At 46.1% G+C, this 24,712-nt stretch overlaps 2 protein-coding genes across 2 annotated transcripts; one reads left to right on the plus strand and one right to left on the minus strand.

Moving 5' to 3' along the window:
* Positions 1 to 573: 573 nt before the first annotated feature.
* LOC136782486 (small ribosomal subunit protein uS5m) lies at positions 574 to 2,478 on the minus strand. The gene is made up of 6 exons (XM_066741940.1): positions 2,381 to 2,478; positions 2,137 to 2,226; positions 1,716 to 2,072; positions 1,393 to 1,620; positions 1,128 to 1,327; positions 574 to 1,052 (listed from the first exon to the last, which is right to left on the minus strand). Exons 1-6 carry the CDS (start codon positions 2,451 to 2,453, stop codon positions 672 to 674), a joined length of 1,329 nt encoding a protein of 442 aa, XP_066598037.1. The 5' UTR covers positions 2,454 to 2,478; the 3' UTR covers positions 574 to 671.
* A 1,127-nt stretch (positions 2,479 to 3,605) lies between these two features.
* Positions 3,606 to 19,880, plus strand: LOC136782614 (homeobox protein Nkx-2.4). Its single transcript, XM_066742158.1, has 4 exons — positions 3,606 to 5,337; positions 7,210 to 7,490; positions 15,530 to 15,616; positions 18,150 to 19,880. The coding sequence occupies exons 1-4, from the start codon at positions 4,596 to 4,598 to the stop codon at positions 18,495 to 18,497; spliced, it is 1,458 nt and encodes a 485-aa protein (XP_066598255.1). The 5' UTR covers positions 3,606 to 4,595; the 3' UTR covers positions 18,498 to 19,880.
* The last annotated feature ends 4,832 nt before the right edge of the window (positions 19,881 to 24,712 follow it).

Here is a 24,712-nt window from a genome sequence, read left to right on the forward strand (position 1 = left end):
CACGGCCATCTTTGAATAAAACGTCAGCAGACCTCCATGAAACTAGCCGAAAGTTAATTTACGTTCGACTGCATACAATCGATTATTGTATTTGCAGCGTGAACGCCGTGAATATGCCGATTACAGTCCGGTCCACTTAATTTAAATCAACCTTCCAAGGACATCGATTGCTTAATTTTTTTGATAAAAATGACCTATTCAATGTTAATCACAATTATCAGATTGAAAGTAAATCTGAATTAATGTAAATATTTATCAATTAGAAAGATTTATCTTTTATCAAATGATGGAGAAATTACCAATTTTAGTCATCTACTACTGGTGGCAATTTAAAGCTAGCTTACATTGGACTATTTTATATTTTACCAATGAAGTGTGAAAAAAAAAAGTTGCAGATGATTGCATTTCAGCTATGCATAGATCTGAAAAAAATTGTCTAACTTTTTAAGGAACCGAAGCCTAAAATCTAAGACTACCAGTTTCTTCTTTAATGAATCCTAAGGTACTGTACTTAGCTAACTAATAGAAAAGAATGATAAAAATTATATGTAGGGAAAAAACTGATAACACAACTTTTTAACTATTTATACTGGTTTAAAGTCTATTCATTATATGTTAAAGTTATACATAATTATATTTAACATTAATATATGTATATATAAATATACAATTTAATCTTTGCTTTCTGCTTTTTGTTTCTGCCAACACTTAATAGGGGCTGCTTCCGGGTATTTGGCGGTAAGATGACTACTTAAGCTTCCGTACTCCGCGAGTAGCCTCATTCTTACCGAATCTTTATCTTTCATGTAATGTAATTTTTTCAGTCTGTTTTCCCAAGATGGTAGTTTGGTGTAAAAAGGAGGAAGTTTCTTTCTTTGAGCTACGACTTTCCCATCGAAAAGAAAATGCTTAACATCCAAATTTTCATTAATTGCAACTTCCGATTCAATCCTAACTTTAGCGGGAGATGCTAAAACAGTTGGAACAGGAATATCATCTCTGATTTCGACAACATGTAACTGCTTCTGATCTGCTAGGTGTTGATAAGATTTCTAGAAAGAAAAACAGTATATAATAACTGGTTTCATTAAGTAAGTGTAGCATCATGAAACATATGAAAAATGTACCTGTTGTAACAGCCCAATGAAAAATGCTTTAACAATATTTAAAGTATTGCAAGAACCTTCTACTTTTGCATGAATATCTTTTATCCCTATTGCCTGACAACATGCATTTATAACCCGATGACATTTTAATCCATATCCTTGATGTTTTTTTGAGACAAAAACTTTGGTGTTTCCAAAACGTTCATAAAAGTCATGTAAAACTAAAAAAATTAAAATATATAATTAATAAAGTATTTTTTAAAACATAATTCATTAAACAGTCTACCTGTATGCTCGTTATATCTTTCTATATACATTAATTTTTTAGCTGCAGCATTTTTAGCTATTTTTATGCAATTTCGCGTAGATGCTTTTCTCACAGCAAATCCTGCTAAACCATTTCCATTTCCTGTTATCACTAAAGCTCTAGGACTTGCTTTACGTCCAAAATTTCTAGTCATGGTTGATACCAATCTGTACTCTAATATCCATGATTCGAATCCTTCAAATGATCCTGAAAATTATAACCTTAGATACTTTCCAAGTTGCCAAGATTTTCATGCAGTACACAAATACAGTAGTAATAGATATGTCTGGTATATTTCATACCTTCGGGAGTAGGATCAGGAGGACCAATTTTAGTCCCACCTATTTTACCACCACTCCAGCCCCTTTCCAAAGGTCCTAATTTTGCTCTTCTTCGTGGCTTTACAGATTCACGGTATTTCAGAATTCTCTCTTCCCTATTCTTGTCTTCAGGAAGCTTTTGCAACGTTGTTAATTCCTTTCCCCTTATAATTGGAGCATTTAACCCAGGGAATTGCATATTTATTTTACCAACACCAATAACTTGACCCCTATTTAAGTTTTTTAGGGACAGACTTTTGGCAATTGCCTGTGCTCTTCCACGACGTCTTCCAGCATTGCTGACACTTAGGACTGACTTCCATAAATGAGCTGCTGGTCCTAAAAATTAAAAATAATGCTTAGTCTGAATGTTAATAAAAAGTAATATCTGTGTCAGACTTACTTCTAGTGAAAAAAGTTGTATTACGAACATCGCATTTTAACGGTACTTGGCCTTTCAAGATGTTGGTAAAATTATTATACTTTGAGACATCTGAAAATAATATATTTGATGAAATTCTTTATTTTGAGGTTATAATAGATTTGTTTACATAAATATAATTTTAAATTGAATGCACATGACATAATTGAGGAATGGCTCAAAAAACTTTATATTTATTCTAATTTGCAAAATATATCATAATCACCAGTATTAAATAAAGCATTTTGTCTAAAAGGTTGCTTCAGCGCTTGAAAAGCACCAAGTACGCGTGACGCCATTTTGAAATGGACATGGGGAAAATAATCGATGTCAAAATCGATGTAATCGAAAACCTAATCGATTTTTGACTTATATCGATTAAATTCGATATTTAAATTTAATTTATTATTATTGTTCATCGTATAAAATTTGTATCCGTAATATATTTATTACGGAAAAGTACAAATGTGTATGAATTTTCCACATAAAAAGAGGCATTGGGCGAAACAGAAAACGCATACAAATTTATTAATTTGCAATAATTATTAGAGAAAATATACATTGGTGGGTGATGTAGTAGATTCGATATAAAAAACCTATCACTTGGTTCGCATCCGATACGTACTACAAGTATTTTAATAAATTAACAATATTTAGAGAATAAGATCGTTTCTGAAAATCACACACACGCGCGCAAACATGAGCGCAGGCGCTCGCGCGCACACTCATTGTCAGCACTAAAAAGCATAACTTCTCATCGACGATTATAACATTCGATGGCACAATTCTTCGAGTACGGGGGGTACGAAACACAGTATTAAGGCAAAGTCGGTTTAATTCACGCTATTAGGCCGCAAGTGTGGCACGGTTATAATTGAAATAGGAAACACGCGGTGGTATAGGCAGTAAGGTGGAGAAAAATAGAAAAGAGCAGAGTTAAGCGCGCATTTTTGACAGAATGGGAGGAAGAAGAGATCGAATTCGAATCGCGAAAGGCAAAATAGTAATCGCGCGCCGGGGGTATTTTTACGAGGAAATATCCAGGTTGTCGGCGGCGGGTATAGAGCGGGTACAGCTCGATCGGGTAGGTAAAACTGTTCAGGTGGGCAGGACCGAGTGGCCATGCCGTGAACGGGTGGTAACGGATCGGGGGAGGGAGAGGGAATGGGCGCGGTCGTGCAATTGTCGAAAAGAATGGGGGACCGGGATTTGCTCGTGCCGTTCGATTGGAGAATCCTTGTTCCGCACAGGGAGCCGGACCAACGGCGTTGCTCAATCGATCTTGTTACTCCCCTTCGAATTGAATTGGGCAGAACTAGAAGGCTCCAATCGCAAGCAAGGAGCGCGGTGATTGGTCCAGTTCGGCCAATGGCGGTACTCTTTGCTCGTGGAAGCGCCACTTCTCGCAGGATCCGAGTGGGAGCACTTCTCTCACACGCAAAAGGGGACATCTCATCACGACTCTTGGTAGCGGCCAGGCACTTCTCCGTAGTGGGCACTCCACTCATCGTGTCGTCGTACGGGTTTTCGCGAGAGGCTGTGGGCTTGTGCCCGGGCGAGCGAGCGAGCCAGCCAGCCAGCCAGCCAGGTAGCAAACCAACCAACCAGCCAGCCAGACAGCTAACCAGGAACCCGGCCGACGAGCGCTGGTCGAGTGGGTATAAGCGGCCCTGAGGACCTCTCCAGGAGTACCCGACGGTCCTCTCTCTCTCTCTCTCTTTCTCTCTCCATCCATCCATCCATCCATCCACACATCTATCCATCCATCCTTTCGTTCATTCATTCATTCACTCGTTTCTTCATTCATCTATCCATTTCTCTCTCTCTCTCTCTCTCTCTCTCTTTCCCTGTCATCCCCCCTTCCCCCACCCATCTATACCCCAATTGCTAATCCATCCATCCATCCATCCAAAGAGCTCGCATTTCTCTGTAGAGAGCGTGAAGAGTAGCTCGTAGTAGCTACTCTCGAACAAGGTGGAGCCGAACGAGTGGTGTACACATTTACCATCATTTCCATCAACGCCGTTCAAGTATCCGAAGACGCTCAGGGCAAGTTTAGTCGGCCACCGGCCGGCTCTGGCCGGCCACACTGACCACACCGAGCCTCGTAACGTCATGTGGACTTTTGGTGCAGTTTTTATTCGAGCAACGGTACTTTGACGAATGTGCTGCAGCAAGAAGAAGAGCAACAAAAGTGAAAGTGCGTAATATCGGATCGTTGAATGATCAAGTGGATTTTTTAGAATAGGCCGTTCGACGTGTAAGGAGTAGAATCACCGTCGGTGATAATCGTTGCTGTAAAAAGAGTGTCTGCCGCCGTGTATCTGGCGGCATCAGGCGTCACGGTGTTGCCATGTTTCGCTGTGGCAGCGGCTAGCGCCGGCCTCACGATTCCGCGAAGCGCGAGCTTCAAGTATTTCGACGGCATCGGAGCCGGCGAGATGAGCGGTGGTAGCGGCGGTGGTAACGGGGCCAATCAAGGCAGCGGAAACGCGAGCTACCACCAGCATCAGCAACAACAGCAGCAGCAGCAACAACAACAACAGCAACAGCAGCAGCAACAGACGCAGTTGGAACAGGTTGGGCTTTTGCCGGACCTTAATGGGGTTGACCTGGCGATGACCTTGAGCCCGAAGCAGCACTCGTCTCACGTGCAATCGGGCGGAGCTCACACAACGCCATTCAGCGTGACGGATATTTTGTCGCCGATCGAGGAATCTTACAGGAAGTTGGAATTGGCCGCTGCAGCAGCCGCCGTAGGAGTAGGAGTCGGCGTGGTAACGCATCCTCAAGGATCACCGTACGGGAACGCGTGCGGTGGTGGTCGCGTCGGTAACGCAGGTAGTAGTAGCGCCAGCAGCGGAAGTCCACCTCTACACGGAGGTTCGACTCCTGGTGGAAGTACGCCGGGACCCGTATCCGGGGCAAACGGTGCTAACGGGCCTGGCTCGACGCCAGGGGGCGCTACCGGTATGAGTGCCATGGGAAATCCTTACGCCACAATGCAGCTAACCTCGCAATACCAGTATTGCGCGGCCGAGCTGTCCCCTTATCATCATGCTGGACCAGCCGTTGCCGCCGGAGCCACGGCGTCCGATCCTATGCGATCGCACGCCGTTTCCTCCCATCATCATCCTTGGTACGCGCCGGCACCGCCAGCCACCAATGATCCCAGATTTGCCAGTGAGTACCTGCACAATTTTCTCAGTAGCAAATACGGCGACACAACTATGGCGCGTTTATAAACTCTGCGAGTGACGCAACCGACACGAATAGCTTCCTTTTTTCCTTCACTCCCCATCCTGTCCTCTCGCATATACGAGCACCGGTATGAAGAAAAATTTTTTTTCCACCAATCGTCTCTCTATGTTGGCAGTGGCGCACGGTATGTTTGCGTAGCCTGTCGCGTTCCATTTGCATACGAATAAATTCCGTAGGTGGCCTGAAGAGCGCGTAGATCCATTGGTTTGGTCCATCTTATTTCCAGCGTACCCGTCGTAGAACGAAAGGCAAACAATCCGTCGTTCGATCGAGCCGACTCTTTCCTCCAATCTGTCACTCGAGACGACGCGTCCTCTCGTATTATATTTGCCTCGTAATATATTGGTCCTCTACAACGCTTACCAGTTGCCTCGTATTATTAAATTCCTAAAATCACTTGTTTGCCGACCACTCGTTTCGTAACGGCTCGTCTCTCACTTGTTTCGAGCTTTTGCAGCTCCCGGTCTAACGCTGAAAAATCATACGATACTTTCACAGTAGTTCAAAGATTCGGCTTTTCGGAAGGGAGAGAGGGAGGGAGTCCCTCGGTTGACAGTGCTCGTCTTTTCGATCCGTGTCAACAGGCGCTCTCTTGAATTTCCGTTTCTCGCACGTGCCACTCTCTTAACGCGTATATATTGTATATATCCTCGGTCCCTATTTGGACCGTAGATACAGCTTCCCGTATCAACGGTTCCTATCGATTCTCGTTTCAAGAAAACGTGGCTGACGCACGAGTCTATAGATTTTGTTTAAACAAATAAACTCGAACAGACGGCAGCGAAACGGCTTCGAGAACTTAAAACGCGGCGATACGCGACGGATAGAATTAACATTCCATTTGGTGGTCACATTTAATTTGTCTGGCGCGTTTCAAGGACAAATGGAGAAGAGCTATTATTTAAAAGGATGCAGCATAATGTCTTGAAAGATGTCGAGGAGAGGAACGAAGAACGGTTCAACTCCGGTGGTCAGCTTACGAGATCGCGAACGTCAATTTGGTCGACTCGCACACGTTAAAACTACTTCGACCCACGTTCCCGTCGCGTCAGTCCAACTCTTTTGTTCCACCGTAGAATCCAACTGCCCAAGCGCGTTCCTTCCACTAAAGAAGCAAAAGAAAACAAAGAAGAAATACAACAATTCTAATTAATTTACTCACCAATAATGAGAAACCAATGCAACGTACAAAGTTATAACTCATTGAATGTGCATCGAACACGGACGCATAAACACACCACCAGAACTACACAACAATTTTGCGCCAGGCGTTTCTCAGAATGTAAATGGGTAAGGGGTTCGAAGAAGACGATATAAACAAAACTGATTCTCTCGCACTTTCGGATACAAACAAGCTTTTCCGTCCATGCTCCCATAGTGTCCCTCGAATCGTGCACATAAAACACAGATAGAAGTAAAGAAAGAATTATATATACATACACACTGTTTGTTGGCGTGGCTATCGAAAAGAGGGACATGAATGAATCGTGAGGATAATTGGAGTCTTGTTGAGTCTCGGTAAGGACCTCCCGCGTACGATGACGTAGCACTCTGAGCGCCTAAATCGAGGCCTTTGTCCAGACTCGACGCGTTCATATTTCTGACAGGTCTTTGCAGCAAGTGACGAGGGATGAACGCGAAAGCGAGATCCTCTTGGTGGATCGCATATGCGATAGTTTTACAACGTATACCATACACCGTACTATAGATATAGATATATAGAATAATTGAAGCCGAGTAGTTTAGGTATGACGGATCGAGTATTATTGTTTCTTTCTCCAATATGTTTTGCAGTCTCACGGCTAATGGGGGCCGGGACAAACATGCCCGGTTGCTCGGTGAGCCAGTCGATGGGCGACGTGACCAAGTCTTCCGGGATGGGCGTTGGCGTCGGGGTCGGCGTCAGCATGGGCGTCGGTGCGATGCAATTTCCCCTCGCGCAGAGGCGAAAGCGTCGCGTTCTCTTCACCCAGGCCCAGGTCTACGAGCTCGAGAGGCGGTTCAAGCAACAGAAATACCTGAGCGCTCCCGAACGGGAGCACTTGGCGTCGCTGATACACCTAACGCCCACGCAGGTGAGTTTGAAATTCCTAAATTACCCGCGTTACATGTTTCAAGCTAGCGAATCTCCGGGAAATTACGACGATACTGAGACCATTGATACAATGAAAGACAAAAGTGTAACTGCTTAAAAAGGCAAGTTCCAACGCAGCGAGAAGTCATGTAAAGAGATTTTAACAAGCCGTCGTCTTCATTGGACAGACAGGTCTGGCTGGTGGCTGCGACGGTCTGGCAACAATAAATAATTGTTCCACGGCTCATTGGCCGCATCCTGCGTTCGCGGACGCTACTCTTGTCTCTCCCCTCGTTCGCTTCCCAGTGTGTCCGTCCCTATATAGACTACCAAGACGACTTTTAGCTCGTCACTTTGCGACGGCTCTTCAATCTCGGCTCGTGCAAATCTTGCAGCGTTTCTTTCTCCTTAATGGACATGAAAATTTTCACTGCGTGGAGAGGGAGGGAGGGAGGGGGGGGGGGAGATTCCATTGTTCGAGGGAGAAAAGTCATGATGTCTGAAAGCGGAAGTTGCACTCGGTGCTGTCGCTGCCGCTGCTGCTGCTCCCCCGTCGGCGACGTGGCTAGGGCTGAATTGATTCTTCGAGTACGGAAAGCCGCGAAGAGGCCTGATTGCAATCAGCCGTGCTTTCACGCGCGTGACTAGCCCATGAGCTTCGATAACGAGTTTCGCTGTGGATGGCACTCGGATGCTGGCGAATACCAGTCATAAAGGCCATTGTCGAGTAAGGGAGGTACGGAATATATAGAGAGATAGAGGGGGGAGGGGGAAGGCAATTTGCAGGTAGGAGAGGGAATTTCCACTATTCTTCCTCTCTATACTCTATACATATATATATATATATATATATAGCATATATATATACATGTGGTGTAGAGAATCCAAGGAAAAACGACGCAAGAAAATGCGGCGTCTGGGTTCTCCAGTGCTGCTGGCCACTGCTCTGTGTACTATCCCCCCTCCTCTTGAACTTCACGGGACAAATGGAAGCCAAACGAGAGCCCCCTACGTTCGAACCTACTCGAAAGCTCTCTCAAATCCATCTACTGGCTTCTAGTTTAGTATATGTACTATATATATCAGCACGGGGTTTAGCCAATCGTTAACGAGCACGAATCAGAAGTGATAAATTCAGGCAATGAGGTAATAGAGCGAAAAGCTGGAAAGCTCGACCTGTGTACTGTGATTTAATTCGAAAGTGTAGATCAGGTTCGTACAAGAGCGCGTTTGAACACATTGGCGTGATAAACCCTGACGTCACGAGCATTCGCGAACTACCTTCGGGTCACCGAGAGGTCTCACGAGCACGAATCAAAAGTGACAAATTCAGGCAATGAGGTATAATAGGGCGAAAAGCTGGAAAGCTCGACAGTAGCCTGATTTGATTCAAAAGTGTAGATCAGGTTCCCATAGATGAAGAGCGCGATAAACCTCTGGCGAACGAGCATACGCGAGCTACGTTCGAGTCGCCGAGGTCTCTTCTCTTCGGCATGGGGCATATACGTACACAGATGCAGCCCTCCATTTTGTCGACATTGTTATATACTGGCTGAGAGTGCGGCGGAAAGGAAGCATTGTTGCGGGGACCGACTACCCTAGCATTGTTGCTGTTGTTATTATCGCTACTGTGCTACGCTCTGCCCGAGTGCCACTGGAACAACCAGGAGGACCAGCTGCTGCCCCGCCGCTACCATCCACCACTCCACCATCGCACCCAAATTATTCGCCCTGTCTCCTATCAGTTGGATATCTTCTTTTTCTGCTACATATTCGCGCGTACACATTGCACGTTGCGCGAGGACCGCTATGGTACAGACTTCTGACAGTTGGATATCTTCATTTTCGCATATGTGTGTTTATATATATATATATATATATATATATATATAGTGTATGTTTAAAACTGCCACTGTACACGCTTTAATTTAGCGAAAACCTTAACGGGACATGAAATTCTACTGAATCGATTTGGACGACGATGAATTTCAAGCGAGACTACCGGGTTTAACGCAGAAAAATTCGTGAAAGAAACAATACGGATTTACGAAGCCAGAGCGAGAAACGTAAGGTCGTTAAAACCGAGCGAGCGAGTCTGCACCGCGTAGAGAAATTAATTGGAATGAAGGAAAAAAAGTAACGCAAAAATCAAGGGGACTTAAACTGCGGAAGCCGGCTGAAAGGGTAACATTAATTAATGCGAAAAATGCTTGGCGAAAAGGGATCAAAAGTTGAATCGATAAGACCGTCAAGATTTAAGCTGTAATTGAAAAAAGTATACGGAATTTTTAACGAGAGTTTTTTGAAAGATAACTGGAAATAATGAGACCGTACATATATATATATATGTATATACGAGGTATATCTCCGGTCCATGTTCCCCGATTATTCTCCAATAAAGCGAAATTCGTCAAACAACATCGCAAAGCGATGAGATCTTTTTTTAATGACGCACGAGAAAATTTGAGAAAAAAAAAACTCCAACGCCGCTCGACGAAGGAACCGAAAATAAGGTACATATCACTCCGGGGATGGAAAGACGAAGAGAGTGTTAGAATTCGCATGGGGACGAATTATGTACACAACATTATTTTCTTATAGGGTCTGTTGCGACGCTGGGGTGGAACTGTGGAAGCTCCCGGATGGTCCAGGCCGTGTGCCTGCCTCTAAAACCATCAGAAACGGAAAATAAATATTAATCTAGGAGGATACGGCTTACACGCCCACGCCCTAAAAGCGTCGAGATAATTGAACATTGACAAATTACACCCTTATCGAATTTTCCGCGATATCCTTAACTTTGGAAAATACGCGTTTCCCGAGGAAAGATTTTTTTTCGGAATTCAAGCGTTTCTTAAATAAGTTTGCGAATACTATTTCGACGACAGAGGGCGCTGCTTCGTGCTGCTGGGGTGGCGATGTTGCTGGGACTTGAGAAAGCACTAGAGATTCGCGCGATTGGGTCACGAGCATAATAACCATAATAATAGGTTTGCGTAGCGGGAACTCAGGCGAATCATCCATCGCGAGGCAAAACTCCTTGGAGAACGGATCGTATCTTCAAGAGCGACGCCAGTCTTACTATACGACCTTTCAATATTCCTCTTTATCCAATACTACATATCAGTCACGCTAAAACTGTAAATCTATATATATATACAAATATAATTCTGCTTTGCTGTTATGTTTCTGCTAAAAATAATTTATGCACGTGCATTGGGATTAATGTCAAGTTTTTAAAAGCGTCGAGCAACAGTGCTCCTTGCATCTCTTTGGGACAGTCTGTGCAAAAACGAGTATTATACTTTTGACAAATTTTGGCAGTGAAAGTACGGAGCGAAGTTGGCTAAAATCTCGTCGAATCAATTTTGTGGAGGGTGTAACCTTTCGATATTCTTCTGTATCTTCAATAGCATAAATCAAGCGTGGTAAAAGTGTAGATCTATATATATATATATGTGTGTGTGTGTGTGTGTGTGTATAAGGAATACAGTCTGGCCTGATGTTATTTTTCTGCTAGAAATAATTTATGAACAGGTGGCGAGATTAATTGGACGTCCTGGAAGCAGGCAGCAGCGCTCTCGTGTGTCTCCTTGGTCGAGTGTACTCGGGCGTCCTTCGCATAATAACGCAGCACACGCATGAATATGTCACCGAGTCTCGTTGGGTCTCGTCACGGCAGGCTCGGGGTGGTCTCTCTCTCTCTCTCTCTCTCTCTCTCTGTCACCATACATAAAGCACAGTATATACCAGTACCTTCCTGTACCACGCACGCTCGCCTTTCCGCACTGGTATGGCCGACGTAATTGCATTCCTCTCTCCATCCCTTAATTCTCTCATCCCCCCTCCCCCATGCACCACCCTTTCACGGCGAGCACGCATATATAACCTATACCTGTGCAAAAATGTTCCCCTGGAAATTTAAAAACTCTTGAATTCACCAAAGCTGCAACATCCGCCTCTTCTCCTCCTCCTCCTCCTCCTCCAGCACGCGTTTCTTCTTCTTCGTCCTCCTCCTCTTCTTTGCTCATTAACTCAAAACTATATACGATTTTCGTTGGATGAAGGATAGGGAGCTGTTAAATAAATTCGCCATCTTCCGGCTGCCTTTTTGTCCCGTTGCATTTTACAGGGCGAGGGTGCATACGATGCAATTGCAAATATTAGCCAACCCTTCAGCGTTATCTCTGCACGAGCCGTCGCGCTGCGTCATTCCTTATGCATGCACGAGTGCAGGAAAACCGAGCGAGATATAGCGCGTGATTTGAGATTATGGAAAAGGGAGGGAAAAAACGTTGCTTTCAGGCTCAATGGGAGTTTAATAAAGCCAACTGAAAAGTCGCAATTATTTGCGGGTGGAGAACGTGGGCCAATGGGTAATCGGTAAGCCATTCCCGGCCAATAGGACCGAGTTAAGACAACAAAAGGGACGCAGCATGTTTGCCCTCGAGCTACCACTCAGTAGGGTCAACACGAGACAATTAACAGCCCTAATCATAATTTGACGTTAGTTGATCCTGCTATTCGCAACTCCGCTTCGTAGCACACCCTCCCCTTCCGTAGATCGATCCAACCATTTTTCAAGAGCGAGAGAGCTCTTTCCTTTGAAGCCTCTAGAGAGAGAGAGAGAGAGAGAGAGCAAAATCGACGCGCCGCGTTTCCGAGTACGAATCCGCCGGAAGCTATTGTCGGATGAAATTGCTCGAGGAGAGACAACGTGACGTGACGTGCCGTGGCACAGAAGCGTGTGGGGTGGTTTCACCCGAACCCCTTACACCGCAATGGAAAGCTCCGGTAACTCGAGTAACGACGTTATGCTAACTTGATCAATTGTCCACTTTGGCCGCGGCTCCCCCGCGGAACACGACTGTAACAGCTACTTGGCCGAGATTCGCGCATTAACGTGCACGTGTTTCCACGTGTGAGCAAGCAATTACGACCGTTTCATTAAATCAATCGGAAGATTTATGATAACGCGCCTGCTCGTCTCTCGCGTACGGGACACCCCGTAAACCAGAAATCACCTGGAGCGAGGGATTAACGCTGTCAATATTTCTGTCTAAATTATGTACAGTTTTGTGTGTGTGTGTGCGTGTGTGTTGAGAAGGGAGTAAATTAGGGAAAAGGCGTGCCAGGTGGCTTAAGCTTTCCCCTCCCACCAATTAGTAAGGGTAACGCGTCGTTTGACGAGTCTCATTGGTCAGTACAGAAGACAGCTTTCGAGGATCTCTATATTAGAAGAAAAGAGTGTAGAGAAAAGCGTCGGTTCCAGCTCCCCCCCCCCCCCCCCCCACTCTGCTGGGGATATTGTGTGTGCCCCGGCACCACCAGACCAGCACGGACAGACCAGAAGCATTTCAGTCGCTTTTACCTGCGCTCTGGAGTTGGCCGCAAGTTAATCGAAAGTTAAAGCTAAGCTTCCCCTTTTGCCGCGTTAAGCAAACTTTACACTACTTCCCCCTCCCGGCCCCTCTGAAGCTAGCTCTTATTCTTCGGCCGCTGAAATTCCTAATGCGCGGGAGAGTAAACAGCGCTAGACTCTGTGTACGCTGCTTCGCGTAATTTGAGTTGTTATTATTATTATATTATGCCACCGTTATAATACATATATATATATATATATAGCAGGATGTATCTAAAACAAAAATCGAATGCGTACTTTGAGCGGAGAATGGTATAATGGAACGGTATAAGAGGATGGAATTTCCAAGTAAATGTTAATCGAGGAATATTTTCTAGTGTTTACGTTTATTCTCTTTTAATGAATGAGCAAGGTATTTTCAGCGGAAACTCGCTTGTCTGGAGAATCGGTGTGGGTTTCGCGCGTCTCTCTCTCTCTCTCTCCCTCTCCCTCTCTCTCTGGTCCCCATCCTACGTACACACGAGTTATATCCCTATCTCGTTCGGCTTTCTCTGTTTACTCACCGGATCGCTACGGGAACGACGGACAAACGGCCTGACGGACTGATGGACAGACCGAGGCCGTTCGTTCTCTTGAAATAACAATTCTCCCTGCTACACCAGCTCCGATCCTTCTCCTCTCCTCGCCACTCTTCTCTTCTCTTCTCTTCATTTACGACCTCCCCGTAGAGTATATCGCCACGATTTTCCGCAGCCATCGCACAAATCATTTTCTTCCCGAGACCCGTCGCTCTAAGCTTCTCTCTCACAATCCAAATTTATTATTTAGAAATAATCGATAGAGCCGGGATTCTCCTGCGTGTATTTGCCGAGCTCTTCAACTGGCCGAATGGATTATCGACGAGAAAGGAATTATGTGTAACGAAAGAGAGCCACATGCGTTAAAACTACTCTGTTCTTTGATATGTATATATATATATATACACGCGAGGTCCACCTGTGTTTATCACTGGGAAAATTCTGGACGAACCAGGGGTATACATTGCGCGGTTTTTTTATTGGCGAATAATTTAATAGAGCGGCAGATTGTCGTTGATAATATTTTTTATATCGTTGAGGAATCAAAGCTTCGCCCAGGGGCCATATGCTATTAGCGTTGTAGTCTCCGTATTTCGAGTGCTCCTAACCCGCTAGGAAGTTTATTGTGCCTGACGACGCAACCCCCGATGCAGGAATTACGTGAACTGACGAGGGGCACGGTACAACCAAAGCACTTTAAGGGCCCCGTGCAGCAGACCATGCCACAAGGACCCACCACCGTCTGTCTAATACTTTGAATATTAGCGGGATCAACCTTGCCACAATTCGACTATATATCTTATTTTTTCCCTCGACATACGCGCTTTCCTGAAAAAAAAAAAAAAAAAATGTGGTACCTTTACAGATTATATGTTCATGTTATACAGGGTGTAACAGTGTAGCGTGGCAAATTTTGAAAGCGTTTAAGAATATCGCTACAAACATTTTTTGCTAATAAATGTTTGGTCTCTCGCTCGATCCCAGCTTCCTGGAAGCCAACTTTTGGTACAACTTAAGATATGACGTCAACCCTTGTAAACACTGCGACGACGCTTGTTTACATTTGAAATAAGTCGAGCAAGTGTTTCGGTTTTTTCGTTTCTTTTAGGAACTACACAACAATTTTACGAGCCAAAGATTTTGATTCAATTTTTACGCATGGTTCTTGGAAACGAAGACGAATGAAAGAAGCGAGGCTTATTCAAAAAGTAAACAAACTCGGTCACTGTCGCTTTCCTTCGGTTATACAGGTCGCGCAATAATTTGTTGTATCAATAAAAAAATTCGCTTCTAAAAAGCAGTGTTTAAAGAATAGAAAAAAAAATTTGTTAACAAAAAATGTTTAAATCGATATTCTACACCCATCTGTAAACTTTTCCCAATATCACTGTTACACCCTGTACATGCACATAGTTAATGAAAATCCAGTTGCAGATGGGATTGAATGCTTGACAGGGTTCTATAAAGGATTATGACGCGCTCCTGTCATAAGCAGATGCTGATGTGCGATCCTGTCCGCAAGGCATTCTCTATACATACCCTAATCGTGCGGTCAATTGCCGTGAAAGCGCTCTCGTGATACGCGTTGACTCTGCTTCACTGCTTCTTCCTCCCTGGCTCTTTTCTTCGCGGCGCGCCTGGAAAATAATACGTGATTATTGCAAAGTTGGCCAAAGAGTATCGAGAAAGAAAGTAAATGTCTGTGAGAGTAAAACTGATGCTCCCATGCATTAAATCCCTCTCGAAGAAATAACACGAGCTTCTACCGTGGATTTTCGGCTTAAGCCTCCATCGACGAGCGTGTATCGGCCTATACCTCTGCAAAGTGCCTCTCCGTGACAAAGGGTCCAGTTTCCTACGAAAACATTTGCCTTACCTGGCGATAGTTCGCGTCACGTCAAACGTGTCGTTCACCCCAGATTCTAACGGCGACCGAGACACTGAATTTTTCAAATTTCTTCGCTATATATATATTATACCGTGTCTTTTTCCCCCAAACAAGAAAAATATTTGACAATTCCCTCCAACCGAAACATAAATATTACAACTCGTCTTAAATATCCGAGTTTGCACTAATTTAACGCTTCTTTTTCTTCGCAGGTGAAGATCTGGTTTCAAAATCATCGTTACAAGTGCAAGAGGCAGGCCAAGGAGAAAGCAATGGCCGAGCAGAATGCTCAGAATCAGGTACGTCAGAGTCCTTGTAGGAATTTGAGTTTTAAAGCAGAGAGTGTGTTGCCGGGGGGTGAGACGAGAGAAACTGATGGGCGATCGTGAAGATAGAGTAATCGCGAGCTGTGGAAACGTGCCGTGTCTGAATCTCTCGCACGCATCGAGGAATACGAATCTCGCGCGACCCTTCTCGAAGAATAACATTCAAAAGAGACGTCAGCGGGCAGTGATCGTTCGGATATACGTCGATTCTTTCTACTGGTTGCATTAAGCTAAACGTATATGCGGGGTCACGCGTTTCGCACAATCGCGTTTCTATATTAATATTGCATTAGCTGTGTAAGAGCCTTCCTTATTTTCGCTCTTTTGCAGCGTCAAACTCGACAGGGACTGTACAAGGATGCGAATATCTTTCGAATGATACTGGAAGCGAGAGAGTTTTAAGGGGAGGAGTATATTGGAGAGAATTAAAGAGATATATATATATATATATATATATTGTGTCGCGAGTAAAGAGATCGTAAAGGTAAATGATCGAGAAGAGAGGGCGCATTGACGAGGAGAGTGAAAACTATCTTACGACCAGATCTGATCGTTTCATGGTGCGACAGGGTCAGGACGCGAGCGAGGTCCATAATTTACTCATTAGATTCTCATGAGTTGCGCGGACCTTTCGCTGCACAATACCGGGACCCGTGCGTTCGCTTTTCAGGCCCTGTACACCGATCGAGATCGACCGTACGATATTGCCGAACCCGTCTTCGATCATGTATCTCGGTCACATTGTCTGTCAAACAACGTTTTGCCTCCGAGCATCTCGAAAATGCCTGAATTTCAAAGCTGAATCACGTTCAATCGTGCGTGCGCGTCACCTTTGAGAAACGCGCTTCGCGACGTCGAGTCGCAGCCGCGTAAAGACAGTTTTTTTCATGCAACGTGAAATTTCATTCGGACAAAGGGAAACGTACGTGGATCCTCGAGGGCAAATATGGTATATTGCTGTGTGACGGAGCTCGACTAGAGCGAGAGAGAGAGAGAGAGAGAGAGAGAGAGAGAGAGAGAGAGAGGAAAACTCTTTGACGCGAATGCGAGCTAGACGGAGAATCGCCTTCTCCAATTTGGATTTTGAAGCAGAGTCTGCATGAAAAATGGTGAAAATCTGATATTCGAGGCACGAAAGCTGAAGAGAGAAAAAACAGCGACAAGCGGGAACGCTAACTTGCTGACGACGAACCGCCTGTGTGCCACGTCGAGATTTTTCCCTCTTTTCGTTTTATTCGGTTTCCTCCCTTGCCTGGCGTTGCTGAAGAATTTCAAGTGGCGATACGCGGGAGAGGCAGGAAGAACGAGAGTAAGTTAAGGGTAAGAGAAAGAGACTCTCTGTATAACCATCGTAGTACACGTATACATATACATATATATATATATATATAGTATATAGGGGAACGTGGAAACGCCAAGCTCTCCGCCATCTTGCCCAAGTACAGTCTCGTACGCAGCACCTGGGATAAAAATTGAAATTCAAGCGAATATTAGCATCCATTGATCCCCTCTGCTACACACACACACACACACACACACACACACACACACAATGTACAAGTAAACTGCTGCAGAAATATGAGAGATTCCAACATGAGCTTTCGCAGAGTACGCCATATCCGCGGTGGCATTTTCGCCGGAAATCGTTTAACGCGTGTTGAACTGGATAAAGTGGCGTGATGCGTGACGCGTGACGCTGGTGGACCGTCGTCGACGCATATTTAACGTAATCGTCACTTTGTCAAGGCGAAGTGCATACGCGTGCACTTATGGCCTTATGGGGCGGAAAGCTATGCTGCTTTTAGCTGGTTCCCTGGGCTAAAGCTTGGAGAGGATCGAGCTTGCGTGTATATTCTTGCAACGAGTAAACTGCAATTGGATTGACACGTTTGTGGTACGAGGGTATATGTATGTATATAGTTCGTAGGGAGGGGGACGCGATTATATTATTAAAGCGCGTCGCGTCGAGAAGATCGAAGAGGAATGTCGTGTAGCGAATGTTGATACAGCTGAGTGGTCGACCCAGCAGCAGCAGCAGCAGCAGCAGGTACTCGGTACTCGGTACTCGGCCACGACTGGCTTCCGTTTGTTTGTGGCCCTAAACCGCCCGCTGCCAAGGAAGGTTTGCGCGCGCTGCCTCTCTCCTAAATCCCGCTCGGAAATCAGAAATACCTACCGGCGTAAGAGAGTCTCTTGGCAAAATATTGACGTTGAACTAGCAAAGTGTGCGAAATGAGTAATCGTCTCTGCAAGAGAGAATTTCAAAAGTTTCATGGTCGTTTGCCAATTATTATAATATTACTGTGTACGGTGTGCGAGAGAGAGAGAGAGAGAGAGAGACGAGACCGTGAGCGCGACGGTAGCCGGTGTGTGCACGGAGAAACGTTTACTCGCCTTGGAATGGAGATTGCGAGTACCCGTTGTTTACCATACAGCGTATTATTGTATCGTTAGAGTGTAGCACGAGAGACTAATCGTTTTGTTTGTTTTTTCATCGGTGTTGCAGAGCGCCAGCTCGCCACGACGCGTGGCAGTTCCGGTTCTGGTGAAGGATGGGAAGCCTTGCGGGAGCGGGGGTGGTGCGGGGGGAAACGAGGGCAGTCGAGGAGGACCATCGGCGGCCCTGGCCAGCCCCGCACCCCACATGACGGCAGCCTCGAGTCCCCACGGATCTCACCACGCGGCCAGCTCCTCGGTCTCTCACCACTCGGTGGTCGGGGTCAGTCACGTGATGAGCTCATCGCAGAGCCTGCAGCACTGCTCGTACACGAGGACCGGGGCGCAGCAAGGAATGCAGCAGCAGCAGCAGCCGCAATGCGGCGCGTATCTGCCGCTGCAGGGCCGGGCCTGGTAGTGCGCGCCATCCGCGGCGGGGGCCGCGGCGGCCTACGCCAACCCCTCCGTCGCCGGGCCCTGGGCTCTCGCCGCGGATCCAGCCGCTTGGTACGCCATCCCCGATGACAGCCCCTAGTTATACCAACCGGGCATCGGGGACCGCCGTACAACCACCGTTGAACAAGCGGCGGCGCTACACGGACTACCACGTGACTACTACACAGCAACGGCATACCACTACGACGACAAACCTGTTAACCATGCACCACCACAGTGTCGCAAAAATTGTGCTGCCCGATAGCTTTTAGTTATACTCTGTTATACTTGTCGCGCGTTCAATGACGGAGAGGACATTGTACGGGAGGATACATTGAAAAGCACCAGCGGTCCATTCGAATTCCACGAAACCGTACACGCGTCGTGTTTACCGGCTCGATTTCATCAAACGCGCCTGCAATTCGAAACTCGCTCCTGCGACGCACCATAATACTGTTGCAGCACACAAGCGAGGGATAGCCCCGAGACACTTGACGAATAATTCGTGCTTTCTCGTCGAGAGGCCAGATTTGCTCCATCCGAGATACAATCATGTACCCGGATCATTTTCACCACACACACGCACGTATTCCGGAAACACCAACGATTTCGTCTTTCCGGATGGGATACGTACGACAAGGCTACGCGCCAGTATTGTCCAATCGCGCAGGAATTACTTTAACTTTACTGCGAAAGTATTGCGGGAGCTATTAGCGTCCTTTGTGTTTTTGCGTGTGTACATAGTGAATGTATATTGTCTATTTTATCTGGAAGTCACGCCCAAGTTGTTTTCTTCTTCTTTTTCTGGAATCTGGAGAGAAAGTAACGCGATGAGTCGCTCGTAGAATCCTGATCGAGAGGAGAGGCGAATAAGGGCACACAGTGGAAATGAATAAAGTGCGCGTTATGATAAGAGTGCAGTGAGGAGGGGACAAAATCTTGCAAGGTTTGATCAACAAAGGACAATGAGTGCCGAGAGAGAGAGAGAGAGAGAGAGAGGTCTCGGTGCAATGTCGCGAGCGACTCTCATTCTGTGATAAGTATAGGTCACAGTTGATAGGAGGCGACACGGCTGTAAATATTCATTTAGACCAACTACTTATTTTTGCGATCGGTGACCACATAGCGAGACAACGAATCAAGATGAAACATTCGGAATTCGATGTGCGTGGCGTGGCGCCTCGCTATAACGTAAGCGATCATAATTGATATTAATATAACGATCATAATGAATAACAAGTAAAATTGATTGAACGTTAGAGAAACGTAGCGTGCGATACGATGGTGACGAGCAAGAAAAATTAGAGATTATTATAATGTTTTGTAAATAACGAAAGAGATATTAATAAAACGATACTTATGTAAACATTGAACGAAGCTTTGTCGATAGTAATTTTAAGGCGAGATTTCGCGTACACTGTAATACCGGTTTAATCGCTGCAATATCGAGGATATATTAGCTCGATGGCGTATTGAGAAAGGCATAAAAACAGGTGGTAGAATAACAAAATGAGAAAGCTCTAGTGTCGTAATTCAAATCCTCGAGATTTCCTGTCCTACGGCGTTTACATAGCGCACCGTTAGATAAACATCTCGCTACTCGCGAGTTATATCCTTCGCAGTTTTTTCATTCCCCAGAAGGATCAACGTTGTTCCGATGGAAGGGACGAATTCTCGTTGGGTTTTTGCACGAACGATCGAGCAATGCGCAAGAATGTTTCATTAGAATTTTGCCCGATGGATTCGGCAGGAGCGAGAAAGGAGAGTGCAAGGTAAGCGCTCGAGTCGCGCAGCGACGGGCAAAATAGTGCCATGGAAACCCCCTAAAACTTGGGAGTTGAGCGCGTTAGGAAGGATGTAGCTCGGGATTATTACGGTAAGTCGATCTCCGCGCCGCGTAGGTGAGAGCTAATGCTCGAGCTACCAGCAGCAGCACACGGATCAGCCAACCAACCAACCAACCAACCTACCTACCTACCTACCTACGTTCCACGTACACCGATTGTTATTGGATATTCTCCAAAGGGGCAGCCTCGTACAAAGTGGGATTCCAACGATTTATTAAGCATACCCTGACTAATTGCGCCAGTATTGCTACAGCTAGAGGCTTTCTCGAAGAACGCTTAATTGCCTCGGATTAAATTCATCCAGGAAATTTGACGAGCGTGGCTTTTATCGGTTGTACGTCGATACAAGAATCCATGGGATGAGAGTTCACGCGCGGGATCCGTACACACTATATATATATATATATATAGTATGCCGCCGTGCAGTGCGAGTGCACGAGAGAGTGTGTGGCATGACATACGAGAGTCCCTGCCGGTGACAGGCCATCCCGTCCGCTGGTCACTCTTCTACTATACGCAGTGGTATTCCATATCGTGCCTTCGCGTCGTCGTCCCTCCTTCCCCCTTCTCATCCCCACTCTCATTCTCGACCTCTTCAACTCTCCGTCCGCCATTATCATATTTATTAACTGCCGCACGGTGCTTATATCTACACCTATTCGCTGCCATTCCTATATAATATAATATGTGCCAGTGACAGCAGCACGTGGCGTTCTGCCGGCCCCTTCGTGACCCCCCTCCCCCCTATCTATCCTTACCAGAATATTCTATACGCGAAGGGGTGACCCTCGGCCCTTTCAGTTAGTCTCGCTATCACGCAATTCTTCCTGTCGCGCTTTCGTGGCGCGAATTCGTCACCCCCCTCCCCCCTCCAATTGCCTAACCAGTCACCCTATTTTTCATTGTACACACGCAGCATCTGCGTTGAAGCGAGATTAGCGATTTTTTGCCCGATTCTTCAAGAAAGCCAAAGAAAGAATGAATAATTAAATGCTGGCTGGCTGTGTTCGATTGTTCGCTGACGTAGCTGCAGGTATTTATATATGCGATAAGATTTGCATGAAGGTATGTGTATAGTATGGTATATGTATATAGCGGAGTGTCTACGGCTGGAGCGATTTGTTTCGTCGATTGTAAATTCATGGAGTAAAAGGAAGAGGAAGCGGAGTGGCCGGGTGGCCGGGTTCATGAATACAGGAACAAGATCATGGGGCTGTTCGAGGGAGGGATCCAAGACGCAGCGTCGTAGAAACTGTCCTTGGCAAAGATGCTAATGCGCCTTCCTTGGTGGCTCGATGCCTTGGTAAACTGGGCGTCGTAATTCCTAATGCATTGCCAAGAGTTGGCTTGTTTGCGCGTAGCTCCCGTCCTAACCTATACCACTACGCGTTGCCTCTTGCATTATAAATCTACACTGTTCACGGCTATACACTGTACCAAAAAACAACCCCTTCTTGCGTATTCAAGCTAGAGGATTTTTTCGATTCACAAAAGGGCTTTTCACGCCATATATTATACTGTAACCCCCGTTTCCCATACCCTTTTATCCCTAACATTTATTATCCTTGTCGATTACACGCTTTTCTTTTAGATAATCGACGGGGCTGCAAGTACAATTCAATACGGGAAAATGCATTGGTTATTTTCTGGTCGACGTGAGATTTCAATCAATCTTGCAGAAATTTCTGAAATTTCTAGTCGAAGTGTCTCTCTCTCTTTCAGAATTCTACGAAAAATCATCACGCGCCACAGTGTATGGTCAACATAACCCATAACCTTATACTGATACTGCGTTCATTCGGAAAGTATCGTATTCTTGTAACAACGGTATATTAACAGGTAAAAAATGGGGAAATTCGAAGACACGAACGAATCGAGAGAAAAGTTTTCGATGAGTGTGGGAGGTTGGTGAGGGAATCCAATAAATTGGAAGATTGAGGAGAGTTTTGAGAGAGAATCGAAACAGTGTTATATAAGGTAAATAAAAATTGGGCGAGGAAGAGAACAAGGAGAGATGAATTTCGGATGGCTGAGGCTGTAAAATTGCTGAAAGTTTGATGGGAAGCCGCGCCCGGGGGCTAGAGAGAACGGCGCACGATATCTGCAGGTAAAACGATCTGCGTGGTTGATGTGCGCCAGAGTGCGCGTTCAAAACGCGGCTGTGCGTAGCCCCGGATGTACACGTACGTCGTTCGCGTTGCTGTTGCTCGCCGCGACTACGTTTCTAAAGGGAGAATAGTGGGAGAGGGGGGAGACCCAACCTAGGCAGGACTTTCCCCCTATTGGCTACGCCCGCCCATGTTGCGCGCAAGCTCCGCCTACCGGAGACAACCGGCAGTTCCCAGCTTCTTCGCTAAACAGGAACATACAGATACGCTCCGTCAAAAAATCAAAACAAGAGATTCCACGAAATATCGCAGATTCGCGTAGGTCTATCTTCTGCCTACTGACCGAGAATTAAAGCTGCTTCTGTAAATGCTTTAAACAGCTCGCGTAGTTACAAATACGCTGCCTTCGATGGATCTCGACGTTGGCTGCAATTGGAGGATCGAGGCATCGAAAGAAATCAGTTAAGGCGTTTCGTACAAAAGATCGGGGGCCGACGTCTAGCATAACAACGAGCACTTAACCGACGGGCTGTTGTCGGGTGAATTGAGAAATGTCATAAGATCTGATTGTAAAGTTGGTATAGTATTCTATGGGCGAAGCCGTTGGCGCGTACTCGATGGTACATTGTTTATCGAGGAGAACACACGGTACTCTGGTGGCTTTTGTGAAAATTATGCGTAAAGGTGGCGCGTATGGCTGCTGGTGGCTCGGGCCGGTTCGACTTGGTTCGTGTAGCAGCAGGCAGGCACTCGAGAGTCCTCGTTCTCGAAAAGCGTGGTCGGGAGAGAAGAGAAAAATCACGATCGGTTCCCACACACGGAGAGTGGCCACCAACGGCGACCAAAGCTATTCTTTGCGAGCAGCAGCACCCCGAGCTAGACGCGAGTATCGTTATTTCCGCGAGACTGGACAACTTGGTGGCGAGAGAGCAAGAATCAAGGAGTCAAGACTGAAACAAGGGGGGTCGATTCGCACGGGGGGCCCAGCGTCTATATCGTCCTTAGCTACTCGGAGGGCGCAGGTGAGACTCTTGTCGCTGCTCCAACCGATTATCGACGGGTGGGTGCTTCGCGCGGGAATGCTCGCGGGGGGTCCGGGCTGCAATGTCTACTGTCCCGGATATCGCGCGCTCTCGATACACTTTTGCCAATCGATCCTCCTGTACTATATATACATATATATATATATATACGTCTAACCGCGCCTTTCCCACAGGCCAACCGTAGAAACTGCAGAAAATGCTGATTCACGAATGCAATTGCGAGTAAGCCGAAGGAGCCAGAGAGACGCGAGGGACGTAGGAGGGTAACCGTCGAGCACTTGAGCACGAGCTGAGAGAAGAAATGCGGGAGAACAATGCCCAGGGAGGTAACCAGGAGCCGGTGCTGCGTCATGCTCTCTCTTTCTCTCTCTCTCTCTCTCTCTCTATCCTCTACACCTTCCTCGCGAGCGCTGTATAACGACCCAGCAGCGCAGCTACTGTCAAGCTTGTCACGAAAAACCTTCGACCACCCACGAATCCTATATCCTCCCCCCCCCCCTCCCCCCTCTAATCACAGCCACCTACCAAAATTAATTCCTCGGAGGTGAGATTTTTCGAGAGAAAATTCCTAAGGTTACAAGAGACGGGAACGGAACGACCGTTGGAGAGGCTTGGAACGAACTTGAAGAATTGAGAATGGACCACGTGCTCTTATAAAAATTCATCGGCAGCTGTTTGATCTTTCCGCGTGGTCTCGCACCGTCTGCTATACGGGAGGAACTCTTGGCAATGCCTACTTATGAAACGCGGCCAGTGCGCAAATGCTCCACGAGCCAAAAGCGAAAAAAGAGGGTGGGCAGGGGGAGGAGGTGAGGATTCGCCGAGAGCCAACTGCGGAGAGAAAAGGAGACCTTGCATACGCTCTATACCGTCTCCGTATATTACCTTCTCCTGCACTTGGCTACTTGGCATTTACATCCGCCATCCATTTTGCTCATCGTGTCGCGTCGCGTCGCGTCGTCGGTACCCACTTCAGGACCTATATACTATTCTTCGCTTTCAGGTGCTCGCGCGCGACCCTCTACTTGCCGATATCTGCATTATGCTGCAGATATTTACTATATATCCTCTATAATTAAGGTAATTTTTGCACTAGACTATGGGAATAGGGACAAGGGTAGATTAGGAGAAATTTTAAAAATGAACTGAAAAACAGTCCTACAAGAACAAGAAAGAAACCATATAAATATAGACTAAATT

The sequence above is a fragment of the Prorops nasuta genome, unplaced genomic scaffold (assembly GCF_024137725.1).
Source record: "Prorops nasuta isolate Cenicafe-Biocafe unplaced genomic scaffold, Cenicafe_Pnas_1.2 PNAS00027, whole genome shotgun sequence".
NCBI classification, from domain to species: domain Eukaryota; kingdom Metazoa; phylum Arthropoda; class Insecta; order Hymenoptera; family Bethylidae; genus Prorops; species Prorops nasuta.

Bases quoted from the DNA above. Each gene is read 5' to 3' on its own strand.
- LOC136782486 (XM_066741940.1), bottom strand. From the start codon at position 2,453: ATGGCGTCACGCGTACTTGGTGCTTTTCAAGCGCTGAAGCAACCTTTT. The intron at 1,328-1,392 runs GTAGACTGTTTA...TAATTTTTTTAG, and splicing joins AAGATATAACGAGCATACAG to TTTTACATGACTTTTATGAA. The intron at 1,053-1,127 runs GTACATTTTTCA...TTTTCTTTCTAG, and splicing joins TCATTGGGCTGTTACAACAG to AAATCTTATCAACACCTAGC.
- LOC136782614 (XM_066742158.1), top strand. From the start codon at position 4,596: ATGAGCGGTGGTAGCGGCGGTGGTAACGGGGCCAATCAAGGCAGCGGA. The intron at 5,338-7,209 runs GTGAGTACCTGC...TATGTTTTGCAG, and splicing joins CAATGATCCCAGATTTGCCA to TCTCACGGCTAATGGGGGCC. The intron at 15,617-18,149 runs GTACGTCAGAGT...TCGGTGTTGCAG, and splicing joins AGCAGAATGCTCAGAATCAG to AGCGCCAGCTCGCCACGACG.